The 16,735-nt window shown below is 51.7% G+C and overlaps 1 protein-coding gene and 1 long non-coding RNA gene across 2 annotated transcripts in view; both read left to right on the top strand.

The window, feature by feature from the left end:
- Nucleotides 1–5,023, top strand: part of LOC132083186 (uncharacterized) — a 29,377-nt gene extending 24,354 nt beyond the window's left edge. Inside the window, exon 3 of the long non-coding RNA XR_009419901.1 lies at nucleotides 4,810–5,023. This is a non-coding gene — a long non-coding RNA (uncharacterized LOC132083186). The remainder of the gene's footprint in view (nucleotides 1–4,809) is intronic.
- A 23-nt stretch (nucleotides 5,024–5,046) lies between these two features.
- On the top strand, nucleotides 5,047–16,607 carry SLC45A3 (solute carrier family 45 member 3). Its single transcript, XM_059488044.1, has 4 exons — nucleotides 5,047–5,194; nucleotides 6,560–7,402; nucleotides 12,129–12,394; nucleotides 15,585–16,607. Exons 1-4 carry the CDS (start codon nucleotides 5,047–5,049, stop codon nucleotides 16,056–16,058), a joined length of 1,731 nt encoding a protein of 576 aa, XP_059344027.1. The 3' UTR covers nucleotides 16,059–16,607.
- Nucleotides 16,608–16,735: the final 128 nt, after the last annotated feature.

Below are 16,735 nucleotides of genomic sequence, written 5' to 3'. Positions count from 1 at the left end.
TGGGGTTTGCTCAGGGCAGCGCCTGTGAGGGCTGGCAGCAGTGTTTGCTCAGCCTCAGCGAGGGGCTGGGGCACAGGAGTGGCACGGTGACAATGACACTGCTGTTATCAGCACAGGGGGAGGGCCCTGGAGCCAAACCTGTGCTGGTTCCACCTCTGCTGCCCTGCAAACGCTGCAGCAGCTTCTGCTGGGCTGCAGGGAGCACCTGCGGGCGAGTCCTGGCTCCCAAATCTCCTTTTCCCAACTCCTGTCCTCACAAATCAGCCACCTGCAGGTGAGTCCTGGCTCCCTGAGCCTCCCAAATCTTCTTTTCCCAACTTCTTTCCTCCCAAATCAGCTCCCTGCAGGTGAGTCCTGCCTCCCTGAGCCTCCCAAATCTCCCAAATTTCCTTTTCCCAACTCCTGTCTTCACAAATCAGCCACCCGCAGGTGAGTCCTGGCTCCCAAATCTCCTTTTCCCAACTCCTGTCTTCACAAATCAGCCACCTGCAGGTGAGTCCTGCCTCCCTGAGCCTTTCCAACCTTCCTGAGCCTCCCAAACTTTCATTTTCCAACCCCTGTCCTCCCAAATCAGCTCCCTGCAGGTGAGTCCTGGCTCCCTGAGCCTCCCAAATCTCCTTTTTCCAACCCCTGTCTTCCCAAATCAGCTCCCTGCAGGTGAGTCCTGGCTCCCTGAGCCTTTCCAACCTTCCTGAGCCTCCCAAACCTTCATTTTCCAACTCCTGTCCTCCCAAATCAGCTCCCTGCAGGTGAGTCCTGCCTCCCTGAGCCTCCCAAATCTTCTTTTCTCAACTTCTTTCCTCCCAAATCAGCCACCTGCAGGTGAGTCCTGGCTCCCAAATCTCCTTTTCCCAGCCCCTTGTCCTCCCAAATCAGCCCCCTGCAGGTGAGTCCTGGCTCCCTGAGCCTCCCAAATCTCCCAAATTTCCTTTTCCCAACTTCTTTCCTCCCAAATCAGCCCCCTGCAGGCGAGTCCTGGCTCCCAAATCTCCTTTTCCCAGCCCCTTGTCCTCCCAAATCTGCAGCTCAGGTGATTTCCCTGCCCAGCACATTTCCCTGTCTCTGTTCTGTGGAAAATTTAAAAAGTTAAAAGAGGAATGAACGGAGTTGGGGTGCAGTTCATCATGTGCTGCAGTTTTACCTGCGGCTTTGCTGCAGTTGGGATTTCTCATCCATGGCTGATCATGGCTTTTCCTTCAGGGATTTGTTTTCTCCTGGGAGGGTGTGGAGGGGGAGGAGAGCTCTGTTCCTACCTGCAGATAAGAAATCCAGCTCTGCTCCACACTGGGATTCCCAGGCAGGTGGACAGATCCCTGCTGCCTCCCCAGAGCTCTGCACAGCATAAAAGGGGAAAAAAACCAACTTTTAATCTGTGTGAGGCATCTCTCACTCGATGTTTGGGGTTTCTTTTGGGATAATTCCCCCTCTCTGAGCTCTCCAGACCCCAGAGCACACAAACATCACACCCCCCTTTAGGTCTGAGTGCCTCAGTTAATTTTTCCTTGTGACTCTGGGAGCTGAAATTCCTCATCCTGGGGCTGGGCTCCAGCTGGGCACCCCCTGGCACATCCTGTGTGGAGCCACATCTGAGCAAGGTGGGCTGGAGGGATGCTCAGGCTGCCTTTGAAGCTGCCTCTGGTGATCAAAGCAAACCATTCCCCCTCTGTTTTCCCCCCTCTTTTTGCTGCTTGACCTCGGGCAAGGCGTTTAAATGTTGAAAGGAGGGATCTCTGTGACAGTTGAGGGGATTGAACGTCCCCAGAGGGGAATAATTGGCATTTATTGAGTGGCACTGAGCTCAGAATTGGCATTTCTCCACAGAGGGAAAGTGATGGAGTGATGGCTGAGCCTCACCTCACCCTGCCAGCCTCCCCCAGCAACAAGGAGGGAGAGAAAAGCGACAAAACTCTGCCCGCTGTGCCTGCCTGCACACACCTGCGTGGTTTTTGGGAGCACTGATCTCACCTCCTCGAGGTGTTTTTAGTAAATTTTGCTGTTCTGGGTGCTGGGGAGCTTGGGGGATTTCTGTGATTTGGGACTGAGAGGCTCAGCCCCTGTCCTGTCCCCATGCCGTGGCCTCTCCCCTCTGGGGAGAAGGGAGCAGTTACAGGGCAAATAAATGACTCAGTGTAATGAGTAAGGTAATTGCCATTTGCTGTTAGATGAGGCTAAAGTGGGTCAGGTTTGTTTGTGAAACTCCACGGAGGCGCTGCCTGTTCTCTGCGCCCCATCCTGGGGCTGGAGATGGGGTTCGGGTGAAATCACCTCCCCCAGAGCCTGGGAGCAGCACTGGGGTGTCCTGGTCACCATTCTGAGATGGGGTTCGGGTGAAATCACCTCCCCCAGAGCCTGGAACCTGCAATGGGGTGCCCTGATCACCAGAAAGGGATGGAATAGGGTGAAATTTCTTTCTCCAGAGCCTGGGAGCAGCACAGCTGTGTCCTGGTCACCATTCTGAGATGGGGTTCGGGTGAAATCACCTCTCTCAGAGCCTGGGAGCAGCACTGCAGTGTCCTGATCACCAGAAAGGGATGGAATTTGGTGAAATTTCTTTCCCCAGAGCCTGGGAGCAGCATGAGGATGTCCTGGTCACCATTCTGAGATGGGGTTCGGGTGAAATCACCTCTCTCAGAGCCTGGGAGCAGCACTGGGGTGTCCTGGTCACCAGAAAGGGATGGAATTGGGTGAAATCACCTCTCTCAGAGCCTGGGAGCAGCATGAGGGTGTCCTGGTCACCATTCTGAGATGGGGTTCGGGTGAAATCACCTCCCCTCAGTGCCTGGAACCTGCAATGGGGTGTCCTGATCACCAGGCAGGGATGGAATTGGGTGAAATTTCTTTCCCCAGAGCCTGGAACCTGCACAGGGGTGTTCTGGTGACCCGGCTGGAGATGGGATTTGGGTGAAATCACCTCCCTCAGAGCCTGAAATGGCTTCCCCCAGCACAGAGATGTCCTGGTCACCAGGCAGGGATGGGATTTGGGGGAAATCACTTCCACCAGAGCCTGGGAGCAGCACAGGGGTGTCCTGATCACCAGGCAGGGCTGGAGTTGTTTTTTTTCCCTGGCTTCACCCTCTCCTTTGTCCAGCCAAGCTTTGCCTCCTGCCCTGGACCTGCCCTCCTACTTGGCTGCCAGGTGAAGCAGCCTCTGGGAGCTGATCTGCTGCTTCTCTGAAGAGAAAGGGCAGGGAAAAATGGGTTTGGAAGCTTTAAAAGCAAACCAGAGAGCCGTGGGTTTGGGGATGGTTTGGGTTTTTTAAAATAACGCTGTGGATTTGGAGATGGGAGCCTGGGAGCAGCACCGGGGTGTCCTGGTCACCAGGCAGGGCTGTGGTGGCCTCTGGGGATGACTCCATGTGGCTGCAGAAGCTCCCCTGATCCTTGGAGGGGCTCTTGAGTGATTTCCCTGCGAGAGGAGACCCCAAATCCTCTGTGTCTCTGGCATCTGCACAAGGTGCCCGGACAGGACAGAGGGATCAATCCTCCGGGGCAGGATTGGGTTTTCCCAGACCCTGGCTCACCTGTCACAAACCCTTGGAGAAAACCCTGTCAGGGATGGTGCTTTCCTCTTTCCACGTCTTCCAACCCCTCCTCATCCTGCTGGGATGGGCACTGTCCCTTTGAGTGGTGGCACATCCCCACAAACCCTTGGAAATACGCCTGTTAGGGGTGGAGTTTTCATCCTTCCACCTCTCCTGCGCCCTCCCCAGCCTGTTGGGATGGGGACTGTTCCTTTCAGTGGTGACACGTTACGGTTTTACCCCACAAACTCTTGGAAATAAACCTGGGATGGAGCTTTCCTCTTTCCACCCCATCCAACCCCTCCCCAGCCTGTTGGGATGGGGACTGTCCCTTTCAGTGGTGACACATCTGTGTGGCCCCTGGTTTTACCCCACAAACCCTTGGAGATAAACCTGTTAGGGATGGAGCTTTCATCCTTCCACCTCTCCTGGGCCCTCCCCAGCCTGTTGGGAGGGGAACTGTCCCTTTCAGCAGTGACACATTGTGGTTTTACCCCACAAACCCTTGGAGATAAACCTGGGGTAGAACTTTCATCCTTCCACCTCTCTTGGACCTTCCCCAGCCTGCTGGGATGGGCACTGTCCCTTTCAGTGGTGACACATCCCTGTGGCACTTGGTTTTACCCCGCAAAACCTTTGGAGATAAACCTGGGATGGAGCTTTCCATCCTCCAGGGATGGAGCTTTCATCCTTCCACCTCTCTTGGACCTTCTCCAGCCTGCTGGGATGGGCCCTGTCCCTTTCAGCGGTGACACATTGTGGTTTTAACCCACAAACCCTTAGAAATAAACCTGTTAGGGATGGAGTTTTCATCTTTCCACCTCTCCTGGGCTCTCCCAGGCCTGTTGGGATGGGCCCTGTCCCTTTCAGCGGTGACACATTGTGGTTTTAACCCACAAATCCTTGGAGATAAACCTGCCAGGGATGGAGTTTTCATCCTTCCACCTCTCCTGGGCCCTCCTCATCCTGCTGGGATGGGCACTGTCCCTTTCAGCGGTGACACATTGTGGTTTTACCCCACAAACCCTTGGAAATAAACCTGTTAGGGATGGAGTTTTCATCTTGCCTCCTCTCCTGGGCCCTCCCAGGCCTGTTGGGATGGGCACTGTCCCTTTGGTGGTGACACATCCCCACAAACCCTTGGAGATAAACCAGGGATGGAGCTTTCATCCTCTCACTTGCCCCTCTCCACCCTGCTGGGATGGGGACTGTCCCTTTCAGCGGTGACACACCCCTGTGGCCCCTGACTTTAACCCATTCCCTGCTGTGTTTAACTCTCTCCCCACAGCCCCCAGCCTGTGAGCAGGAGGAGCAGCCTGCAGTGGGGTCCCCGCCTGGGCTCCCCACGCCCCACAAGAAGAGGAAGAGGCACAGACGGTTCCTTGGCCGTTGATAAAATGGGAAGCAGCGTCTCCCCAGCAGCCCGGCACGGGAAGCTCCGATCCTCGCCTGGGGGGCATCCCCGGGGGCTCTGCAGCTGGCAGGACACAGCCCTGTGCCACTGAGGGGTCGGGCTGGGGACAGCATGTCCTGGCAGAGCCGCAGCACCCAGCTGCTGCTGGTCAACTCGCTGACCTTCGGGCTGGAGGTGTGCCTGGCCGCTGGCATCACCTACGTGCCACCGCTGCTGCTGGAGGTGGGCGTGGAGGAGAAGTTCATGACCATGGTGTTGGGTAGGCAGCTCTTGTCACCTCTCTGAGGGAGATTTTGTCATCTCTCTGAGTGTGGGATGGTTTGGGCATGGAGAATTTCCTGACCATGGTGTTGGGGAGGCAGCTCTTGTCACCTCTCTGAGGGAGATTTTGTCACCTCTCTGAGGGAGGGATAGTTTGGGCATGGAGGAAAAGTTCATGACCATGGTTTTGGGGAGGCAGCTTTTGTCACCTCTCTGAGGGAGATTTTGTCATCTCTCTGAGTGTGGGATGGTTTGGGCATGGAGGAGAAGTTCCTGACCATGGTGTTGGGAAGGCAGCTTTTGCCACCTCTCTGAGGGAGGGGTGGTTTGGGCATGGAGGAGAAGTTCATGACCATGGTTTTGGTGGGGTAGGCAGCTTTTGTCACCTCTCTGAGGGAGATTTTGTCACCTCTGTGATTGAGGGATGGTTTGGGTATGGAGGAGAAGTTCATGACCATGGTGTTGGGTAGGCAGCTCTTGCCACCTCTCTGAGGGAGATTTTGTCATCTCTTTGAGGGAGGGATGGTTTGGGCATGGAGGAGAAGTTCATGACCATGGTTTTGGGGAGGCAGGCAGCTTTTGTCACCTCTCTGAGGGAGATTTTGTCACCTCTGTGATTGAGGGATGGTTTGGGTATGGAGGAGAAGTTCATGACCATGGTGTTGGGTAGGCAGCTCTTGTCACCTCTCTGAGGGAGATTTTGTTGCCTCTCTGATGGTTTGGGGGTTAAGGGCTGGTGGAGAGGAAAGGATGTTTTGAGGTTTGGGACAGAGGGAAGTGTAGCCATGATATTTTCTGAAAAATCCTTTCCTTAGATTTTTTCAGAAAATATAAAAAAATCCTTTCCTTAGGATTTTTCCTCCTGAGAAGCTGAGGCCTCAGGAACAAAATGTAAACAATAATTATCTGCTGCTGTGAAATGCAACAGGTAGATCTGTGATTGGCATCATGCAGTTGTTTCTAATTAATGGCCAATGCAGTTGTTTCTAATTAATGACCAATCCCAGATGCACCTGTTGCATTCCACAGCAGCAGATAACCATTGTTTGCATTTTGTTCCTGAGGCCTCGCAGCTTCTCAGGAGGAAAAATCCCAAGGAGAAGATTTTTCAGAAAATATCATAGCTACAGGGAAGGATGTTTCTGGTTGTTTTTTGTTGAACCTTGCAGTCTGGAGGGTGGGGGCGAGTGAGGGCAGGGAGAGAGGGGCTGTGACCAACTGCAAGGGTGGGGAGGGTGACCGTGGGGGTGAGTGATGGCAGGCAGAGGGGCTGTGACCCAACCTCCCAAACTGACCAAACACCCCTTTTAGGAGTGCCCACGGAGCAGCCGTGTCCCTGTAACACCCCGTGTCTCTCTCCCAGGGATAGGCCCCGTGCTCGGGCTGGTTTTCGTGCCTCTCATCGGCTCGGCCAGCGACCACTGGCGCAGCAGCTACGGCCGCAGGAGACCTTTCATCTGGGCGCTGTGCCTGGGCGTGCTGCTCAGCCTTTTTGTCATCCCCCACGCCAGCAGCCTGGCCGGCCTGTGCGCCCTCAACCCGCGGCCCCTGGAGATCGCCTTCCTCATCGTGGGCATCGGCCTGCTGGATTTCTGTGGCCAGGTGTGCTTCACCCCTCTGGAGGCCCTGCTCTCGGACCTCTTCCAGGAGCCGGACAACTGCCGCCAGGCCTTCTCCATGTACGCCTTCATGGTCAGCCTGGGGGGCTGTATCGGGTACCTGCTGCCCGCCATCGACTGGGCCTTCCTGGCGCCCTACCTGGGCAGCCAGCAGAGCTGCCTCTTCGCTCTGCTGGCCCTCATCTTCCTCGCCTGTGTGCTGGCCACGCTGTTTGTGACGGAGGAGGCCGCGCAGGGGGATCTCCTAGACACACCAGCGCTCAAGGACGTGTCCCCAAAGCCACCAAAGCCACCAAAGGCGTCCCTGTGGTGCTGCTGCTGCTGGCGGGCGGCGCGGGGGCCGTGCCTGCTGCAGGGCAGGCGGGCGCTGCAGGCCGGGAGGAAGCTGTGCCTGCTGCTGCCGCGGCTGCACGGCCTCTACTGCCGCATCCCCAGGGTCATCCGGCGGCTCTTCGTGGCCGAGCTGTGCAGCTGGATGGCCCTGATGACCTTCATGCTGTTCTACACGGATTTTGTGGGCGAGGGGCTGTACCACGGCGTGCCCAGGGCCAAGCCGGGCACGGAGGCCAGGCGGCACTACGATGAAGGTGAGGAGTGTGGGGGTGTTACGGATCTGAACGGGACCAGACTTTCTCTGGAGAAAGAGGTTCTTTACTAGGGAAGATAAAATAATGCAGTAAACTGAACCAATGTTGCAGACACATTTTATGAGAAATGCTTTCCTTGGGATTTTTCCTCCTGAGAAGCTGAGAAGCCTCAGGAACAAAATGCGAACAATGGTTATCTGCTGCTGTGGAATGCAACAGGTGCATCTGTGATTGGATCATGTGGTTGTTTCTAATTAATGGCCAATCACAGTCAGCTGGCTCGGACAGAGAGCCGAGCCACAAACCTTTGTTATCATTCCATTCTATTCTATTCTTAGCCAGCCTTCTGATGAGAACCTTTTCTTCTATTTTTTTAGTGTAGTTTTAATGTAATATTTGGGGTTCTCCCCAAAAAGCAAGTTTCCAAAAAGAAGAACCCTGACCTGTGGTGGTGTTCACAGGGGTTCTTGGATGAGGGAAGAGACGAGGATCTGACTCCATGTTTCAGAAGGTTGATTTATTATTTTATGATATGTATATGATTGATATATATATGATATATATATTATTCTATTCTTATTAAGAAACCCATTGCTTTTATAGACACAGCAGGATATAATTTATCCTCCAATCCAAACCCCATGACCATTGGCTAATTCAGAAACCACCCTTTGATAAACAAATCTCCATAGCGCATTTTACCTGTTCACAATAACAGGTGCAGCAAGAGGAGATAAGAATTGTTTCTCATCATTTTCCTGGTCTCACAGCCCTCCCCAGGACAATGCTTGGCAAAGTTGTGCCTCTCTCTGTGGCCAGAGAGCTGCTGCCACATTGCCTGGGGTAAAAACGTTTCCTGGGAGCTGGGGATGGGCTCAGCTCTGTTGGTAATTAAAAAGAAAAACAAAAAGCTGCAGGTAGGTCAGGAAGGAACATTTTCCCATGGCTCCCAGAGCGTGGCACGAGGTTGGCAAACACCTCCTGGTTCTTGCAGCGCGGATCTGGCAGGGCAGCCCTGGCCTGGGGCTGGCAGGATGGAGCTGGCTCTGTCTGCAGGCTCTGCTGGGGCGCTCCTGGCACTGCCCTCTGTGCTGGTGCTCACAGGGCGAGGGCAGAGATGAGAATCTTGACTCCATGTTTCAGAAGGCTGATTCGTTATTTTATGATATATATATATATGTGAAAAGAAAATGATCTATTAAAACTAAAGAATATGTAATATATATATTTTAGTATATATATTATATATATACACGAAAATATATATATTTATATTAAAAATATAAATATATATTTTAATATATATTAATATATATTTTATATAAATATATATTATATATCTATATGTGTATATATTTTTATATATTTATATATATTCATATATAAATATATAAGTATATCTATGTATCTATAATATGTATCTATTTATATATATACATATAAATATATATTATATATCTATATATGTATATATTTTTATATATTTATATATTCATATATAAATATATAAGTATATCTATGTATCTATAATATGTATATATATATACATATAAATATATATATTTAATATATGTATTTAAATATATAAATATATGTTTAAATTAATAAAAGTATATATTTTTAATATTTTTAGTATATATATCTATATATATCTATATATCTATATATATCTATATCTATATCTATATATACTAAAATAATAGAAGAAAGGATTTCATCAGAAGGATGGAAAGGAATGGAATGATAATAAAATCTTGTGACTGACTAAAGAGTCTGGGACAGCTGGACTGTGATTGGCCATTAATTAGAAACAACCAATCCCAGATGCACCTGTTGCATCCCACAGCAGCAGTTACAGCAGTTAATTCCTGTTCCCATTTCGTTCCTGAGGCCTCTCAGCTTCTCAGGAGAACAATCCTACCAAAAGGGATTTTTCAGAAAATATCATGGCTGCAGCTCTCCCTTCCCTTCCCAGCGAGGGGTGAGGGTGCTCCCACCCTTGGCGAGCGGGGTGTTTTAATTCTTTAATGTATTTAATAAATTCTGGGGTGCTCTGTAGCCCTGGGGTGGATTTGCTGCTCCTTCCCTCCGTTCTGCTGGGAGTTTCCCATCTCCAGCTGCTTTTGGGAGCCCTCCAGAAGCTTTCCCAGCTCTCAGTGCCTTGGAGCTGCTCACAATCCTGCAGCTGCCACATGCCAGGCTGGGACCCTGCCCCAGCCGCCCTCACCTGCCCACAGGTGTCACCTGCTGTCCCATTTTGCTGCCAGAGCCTTCAATCCCTTCCTAACCACCCTTTTGGTCTCCTTAATCCAAATATTTCCTTCTGGAGGCACCTTCCTGCAGCACAGTGCCCCTTTGTGCTGGGTGTCTGTTTAACCTCGAGCTTAATTATCATTTAACACTCGAGTTTAATTATCATTTAACACTCGCGCTGCTCAGGTGCCAGCAGGTCAGCCCTCCATTGTGCTGGCTGTCATAGGAACATGTGCTGAGCAATGCTCCCTGCTCCAAAGGGTTAATGGCTTTAATTCCCTGAAATCTGAGCGATCTTTGTCGAGGGTTAAGGTCCGGGATTGCCCCCGGATGCAGCAGTTTGGGGCACGTTCTGTACTTTACCTTGGCACAATTCCTCCTCTCCTTTGTTCCGCTGCTGCCTCTGGCATCAGATAACAACGGATCCTGGGTCAGGCGGAGGTGGCAGCACCTGGGGGCAGAGCGGGCAAACAGGGGGTGCCAAAGGCAGGGGTGGCGTTTGGGATCCCAGGTGTGAAAAACGGCAATCGCTTGTTTTAAAATTTTAAAATTTTAATAGTAATAAAGTGGTTATAAAAATAGTAATGCGATTAGAGTAATAACAATTTGGACAATTTGGATTAGGACGATACGAGACAATAGAGACAAAGAGATGTGGACAGTCTGGGTGCGTTTTCAGGGCAGCACGAGCCCCAAAAAGGACACAGTTAACAGTGGATTAACCCTTAACAGCAACAGCCTGTGGCATATTCATACACCTCATCCATGATGCACAAATTCCACTCAAACACAGGATTCTGTCTGGGCAGTGTCAGCTTCTTCCTCTGAATCCTGACAGCACCTTTGAGGTGGGAAGAAGTTCATTTCTCCTGATAATGGAGCAATAAATTCTCTTTCTCTGAAAGATTCAGGTGTCCTGTGGCTGCTGTCTCACTGCCAGTCCTTTCTTTAAAAAAGTATCCTACATAGCACAGTTTTTATTTTAACAATTTTTATAACCTAAAACTAATATTTAACACATTACTTAAGAGAATTAACACAGCATCACTTTCTGACACAACGCATACAATATTCATTTGAATATTTGTGAAAAGCCAATCATAAAACACGTGCATTTTTCACACCAGGGGTGCTCAGGAGGGAGGGAGGGCGCTCTGGGGGTGGCTGCTGCAATCCTGGGATTTGCCGGGTGATGCTGCAGTTCTGGGATTTGCTGGGTGATGCTGCAATCCTGGGATTTGCTGGGTGATGCTGCAATCCTGGGATTTGCTGGGTGATGCTGCAATCCTGGGATGTGTTGGGTGATGCTGCTCTGCCCCCTGAGCCAGCCCAGCCTGCCTGGGCTCTCTGGGCCTTGGGAGTTTGGGGCTGAGGCAGAGGGAAGGATGTTTTTGGGGTTTGGGACAGAGGGAATGATGCTTTTGGGGTTTGGGACAGAGGGAAGAATGTTTTTGGGGTTTGGGACAGAGGGAAGAATGTTTTTGGGGTTTAGGACCAAGAGAAGGATGTTTATTGGGGTTTGGAATTGAGAGAAGGATGTTTTTGGGGTTTGGGACAGAGGGAATGATGCTTTTGGAGTTTGGGACTGACAGGGAAGGATGTTTTTGGGTTTGGGACTGACAGAGAGGGAGGGATGTTTTCGGGGTAAGAACTGACAGAGGGAGGGATGTTTTGAGGTTTGGGACTGACAGGAAGGGAGGGATGTTTTTGGGGTTAAGGACTGATGGAGAAGAAAAAGTGTTTTGAGGTTTGGGACTGAAGGAAGGATGTTTCTGGAGTTTGAGACTCACAGGGAAGGATGGTTTTGGGGTTTGGGACTGATGGAGGGGAAAAGATATTTTTGGAGTTTGGGACCAAGGGAAGGATATTTTGGGGATTTGGGACTGATGGAGAGGAAAAGATGTTTTTGGAGTTTGGGACAGAGGGAAGGATGTTTTGGGGATTAAGGACTGATGGAGAATGAAGGATGTTTTGAGGTTTGGGACCAAGGGAACGATGTTTCTGGGGTTTGGGACTGACGGAGAGGGAGGGATGTTTTTGGGGTTAAGGACTGATAGAGAAGAAAGAATATTTTGGGATTTGGGATCAAGAGAAGGATTTTTTGGGGCCAAGAGAAGGATGTTTTGGGGGTTTGGGACAGAGGGAAGGATGTTTTTGGGGTCTGGGACAGAGGGAATGATGTTTTGGGGGTTTGGGACAGAGGGAAGGATGTTTTGGGGTTGGGACAGAGAGAAGGATGTTTTGGGGTCTGGGACAGAGGGAATGATGTTTTTGGGGTCTGGGACAGAGGGAAGGATGTTTTTGGGGTTTAGGACCAAGAGAAGGATGTTTATTGGGGTTTGGGACAGAGGGAAGGATGTTTTTGGGGTTTCGGGCTGAGGGCAGATGTTTTTGGGGTTTGGGGCCGAGGGCAGCATCCCTGGCTGTGTGAATCGGGGGCAGCCAGGGCAGTTTCCGTCCCCTCTCCCCTCAGGTGTGCGGATGGGCAGCCTGGGGCTCTTCCTGCAGTGCATCACCTCCATCTTCTTCTCGACAATCATGGACAGGCTGGTGAAGCGCTTCGGCACGCGGGCCGTGTACCTGGCCAGCGTGGTGTTCTTCCCCGGGGCAGCCTGTGTCATGTGCCTGTCCCACAGTGTCACCGTGGTCACCATCTCCGCTGCCCTGACCGGCTTCACCTTCTCTGCCCTCCAGATCCTGCCCTACACGCTGGCATCCCTCTACCACCACGACAAACAGGTGGGGATTGCTCCAGGGCAGCCTGGCCCTGCACATTTTCAGTTTTTTCTTGTGTTTGAGGGGAATTGGTCTGGTTTAGTTATCCCTGTGTAGATTCTGCAGCTCTGCCAGCCTGAGGGGCTACAAAACCCTGAGATTTTCAGTCCTCACAGCTTTCCAGTTTCCATCCATAACACCAGGACCAGGAAAATGGAAACCCAAGCTCTTCCCTAAGCTCCAAGGAAAAGAAACCTTGTGAGACTTGTGACACACAACTGTGTCTCCTTGTGGAGAAGTCCTAGAGGTTCCAGCCTGAGGGGCTACAAAACCCTGAGATTTTCAGCCCTCACAGTTTCCCAGTTTTCATCCACAGCACCAGGATCAGTAAAATGAAAACCCAGGCTCTTCCCTAAGCTCCAAGGAAAAGAAACCTTGTGAGACTTGTGACACACAACTGTGTCTCCTTGTGGAGAAGTCCTAGAGGTTCCAGCCTGAGGGGCTACAAAACCCTGAGATTTTCAGCCCTCACAGCTTCCCAGTTTCCATCCATAACACCAGGATCAGTAAGGGAAGAGCTTGGCTTTTCATTTAAGCTCCAAGGAAGAGAAACCTTGTGAGACTTGTGACACACAGCCCTGTCCCACAGATGTTATCCTTGTGGAGAAGTCCTAGGAGGTTCCTGAGCTGCACACTGGATTAATGGGAGTTCCTCTTGTGCTGCAAATGCAGAATTAATTTGTGGTTTGAGAGCAGCTCTTTCATCCCAGGGGCAGTGGTTGGCTGTGCTGTGGAAGGAGGAGTAGGAGCTGTTACCACGGGCATCCAGATGTTGCCATTGAGCAAACCCAGCCCAGCTGGCACCGGGAGCGCTGTCAGGGTGGGAATGCTCAGCTTGGCAGGAGCTGCAGCCTGGCTGGGGTGTTTTATCAATGGGATGAAACCCAGACTGCACGGGCTGGGAGGGGAAGGCCACATTGCCCAAGGCAGGCAGGGCACAGCTGGCTCTGCTCCCTGCTGCCCTCGGTGTGAACAGATTCTCTGTGGGAACACTCACAGACCTCACAGCTTGAGCAGGGCGAGCAGGAAAAGGGTGAGAATGGAAAGATTTTGGTTCTCTCTGCCCCTTTTTTTTTTTTTTTTTCCTGGCTGGAGTGAGGAGGGTCTGGGCAGGCAGATGGAGCAGCTTGGTTGAGGTTTGGGGCAGAGCTGAGAAAAGAGCCCTTCCCTGAGTTCCCAGGGCTGCTGGGTCCCAGCTGGTGGCACTTTGAACCATCCCAGATGAGAATGGGCTGCTCGTGCTGGGCTCTGGGTCTGGGTTCCCAGTCACCCACCCCACAAACCCCAAACATTCCTGTTTTATTCCTGTTTTATTCCTGGTTTATTCCTGTTTTATTCCTGTTTTATTCCTGTTTTATTCCTGTTTTATTCCTGTTTGCACTGCCCTGGGTGTCTGATATCCCCCAGCAGGGCCTGGTGTGACCGTGCTCACAGGGGTCCCAGGATGAGGGAAGAGATGAGGATCTGACTCCATGTTTCAGAAGGCTGATTTATTATTTTATGATATATATTACATTAAAACTATACTAAAAGAATAGAAGCAAGGTTTCATCAGAAGGCTGGCTAAGAATAGAAAGAATGATACTAAAGGTTTGTGGCTTGGATCTCTGTCCCAGCCAGCTGACTGTGATTGGCCATTAATTAAAAACAACCACATGAGACCAATCCCAGATCCACTGTTGCATCCCACAGCAGCAGATAACCATTGTTTGCATTTTGTTCCTGAGGCCTCTCAGCTTCTCAGGAGGAAAAATCCTAAAGAAAAGGATTTTTTATAAAAGATGTCTGTGACAGCCTGGCCCTTCACTCCTGCCCTGCCCCAGCTGATCTCAGTACAAACCCCAAAACCATCCTGTGGCACCCAGTGAGGAGGTGACAAAAGCACAGAGTGTCCCCAGGCTGGCTGCTGAGCCCCAGGGGCTGAGCACAGGCAGGCCTGTGAGTCAGGGCTGCTCTGGATGCTGTGCCAGGGGGGCAGAGCCAGCCTGGGGCACTCAGAGCCCTTCTCACGTGGGCCAGGCTCAGGCTGGCACTGCCCTGAGCACACACACAGCTCTGGGTTTGCTCCCCTGCACAAAAACAGGGCCCCCTTGGAGTGCCACATCCTTCCTCACTCATCTCTGAGAGTCCAGCTCTTCCTCACTCACATCCCACAGTCTCAACTCCTCCCTCACTCACCTCTGAGTCCCAAATCCGCCCTCACTCACCTCTGAGTCCCAAATCCTTCTTCACTGACTTCTCAGTCTCCCAATTCCTTCCTCACTCACCTCTGAGTCCCAAATCCTCCCTCACTCGCCTCTGAGTCCCAAATCCTCCCTCACTCACCTCTGAGTCCCAAATACTCCCTCACTCGCCTCTCAGAGTCCAAACTCCTTCCTCAGTCACCTCTGAGTCCCAAATCCTTCTTCACTGACTTCTCAGTCTCCCAATTCCTCCCTCACTCACCTCTGAGTCCCAAATCCTCCCTCACTCACCTTCCACACTCCCAGCTCCTTCCTCACTCATCTCTCAGACTCCAACTCCTTCCTCACTCACCTCTGAGAGTCCAGCTCTTCCTCACTGACCTCACACTCCCAGCCTCTTCTTCATCAGTTTCCAGAGTGCCAGCTCTGCCTCACTGACCTCCCAGAGTCCAAACTCCTTCCTAACTGACCTCAGAGTCCCAAATCCTTCCCCACTTATCTCTCAGAGTCCCAGCTTCTTCCTCACTCATCCCTGAGTCCCAAATCCTTCCTCACTGACCTCTCAGAGTCCCAAGTCTCAACTCCCTTTTCACTCATCTTCCAGACTCCCAGCTCCTTCCTCACTCAGCTTTGAGTCCAAATTCCTTCTTCACTCAGCTTTGAGTCCCAGCTCTTCCTCACTCACCTCCCAGAGTCCAACTCCTTCCTCACGGATTTCTGAGTCCCCAATTCTTCCTCACTCACATCCTAGAGTCCAAACTCCTTCCTTATTCACCTCCCAGACACTCAGCTCTTCCTCACTCACCTCTGAGTCCCAAGTCCTTCCTCATTCACCTCCCAGAGTCCAACTCCTTCCTCACTGACCTCTGAGTCCCAAATCCTTCATAATTCACCTCCCAAAGTCTCAAATCCTTCCTCGTTCACCTCCCACGCTCCCAGCTCCCTCCTCACTCGCTCCCTGTTCCCCACAGGTTTTTCTCCATAAATACAAGCGGAAAGAGGAGGAAGACTCTGCTCTGCTGGACAAGAAACCCTCCTTCTCCAAGGGGCTGCTCCCCAGCCAGAAGCTGTCCTACCAGAACGGCCACGCTGGGATCCTCTTCTCCTCTTCCTCCCCCTCCTCCTCCTCCTCGCCAGCCTCCCCTCAGGCCGGGCCCAGCTCTGCTCTGTGCGTCAGCTCCTCCTGCGACGTCTCCCTGCGGATCATGGTGGGCGAGCCGGAGCCGGGGGCTCCCGGCCGGGGGATCTGCCTGGACCTGGCCATCCTGGACAGCGCCTTCCTGCTGTCCCAGGTGGTGCCCTCGCTCTTCATGGGCTCCATCGTGCAGCTCACCCAGTCTGTCACGGCCTACATGGTGTCGGCCGCCGCCCTCGGCCTGGTCGCCATCTACTTCGCTACCAAAGTTGTCTTTGACAAGGGTGACATGGCCAGGCACTCTGTGTGACACAAACAGCTCTGTGTGCGTGTCACAGGGTGACAGGACACTGGGTGTGCCCACAGGGCCACTCGTGTGGCACTGGCTGTCCCCGGCTGGTGCTGCCAGCTCTGGGGTTAATCTCAGGTGTAAATAAGAGGCTCTGGGCTATTGTGCTCAGGGCCTGAAGGGCTTTCCAGAGGTGCCTTCAGCAGAGGGAGGCACGGCACAGCAGCACCAAAGGGTCCTGCAGGGGGGAAAGGGAATTGGGGTTTCCCTCTGGTGATAACGGGTCGTGTTCCTGAGCAGGAGCAGCACTGGGAGGGGATCAACCACTGGCTTTTCCTTTTCTTTCTCTTTTCTTTTCTTTCTCTTTTCTTTCTCTTTTCTTTCTCTTTTCTTTCTTTTCCTTTTCCCCTTTCCTTTCCTTTCCTTTCCTTTCCTTTCCTTTCCTTTCCTTTCCTTTCCTTTCCTTTCCTTTCCTTTCCTTTCCTTTCCTTTCCTTTCCTTTCCTTTCCTTTCCTTTCCTTTCCTTTCCTTTCCTTTCCTTTCCTTTCCTTTCCTTTCCTTTCCTTTCCTTTCCTTCCCTTCCCTTCCCTTCCCTTCCCTTCCCTTCCCTTTCCCCTTTCCCCTTTCCCCTTTCCCCTTTCCCCTTTCCCCTCTCCTCCTTTTTTGTAGTTTTGCCCCATTTTTTGAGCAGTGGGGCA

This window comes from Ammospiza nelsoni, chromosome 23 (genome assembly GCF_027579445.1).
Source record: "Ammospiza nelsoni isolate bAmmNel1 chromosome 23, bAmmNel1.pri, whole genome shotgun sequence".
Taxonomy (NCBI): Eukaryota; Metazoa; Chordata; class Aves; order Passeriformes; family Passerellidae; genus Ammospiza; species Ammospiza nelsoni.
The sequence above is the reverse complement of the archived record's forward strand: the minus strand, read 5'-3'. Positions and strand labels throughout refer to the sequence as shown.

What these genes read in the sequence shown, in the direction of transcription:
- SLC45A3 (XM_059488044.1), top strand. Translation starts at nt 5,047, where the DNA reads ATGTCCTGGCAGAGCCGCAGCACCCAGCTGCTGCTGGTCAACTCGCTG. An exon ending in GTTCATGACCATGGTGTTGG is followed by an intron (nt 5,195 to 6,559) that starts GTAGGCAGCTCT and finishes TCTCTCTCCCAG; the next exon opens with GGATAGGCCCCGTGCTCGGG. An exon ending in TCTACCACCACGACAAACAG is followed by an intron (nt 12,395 to 15,584) that starts GTGGGGATTGCT and finishes TGTTCCCCACAG; the next exon opens with GTTTTTCTCCATAAATACAA.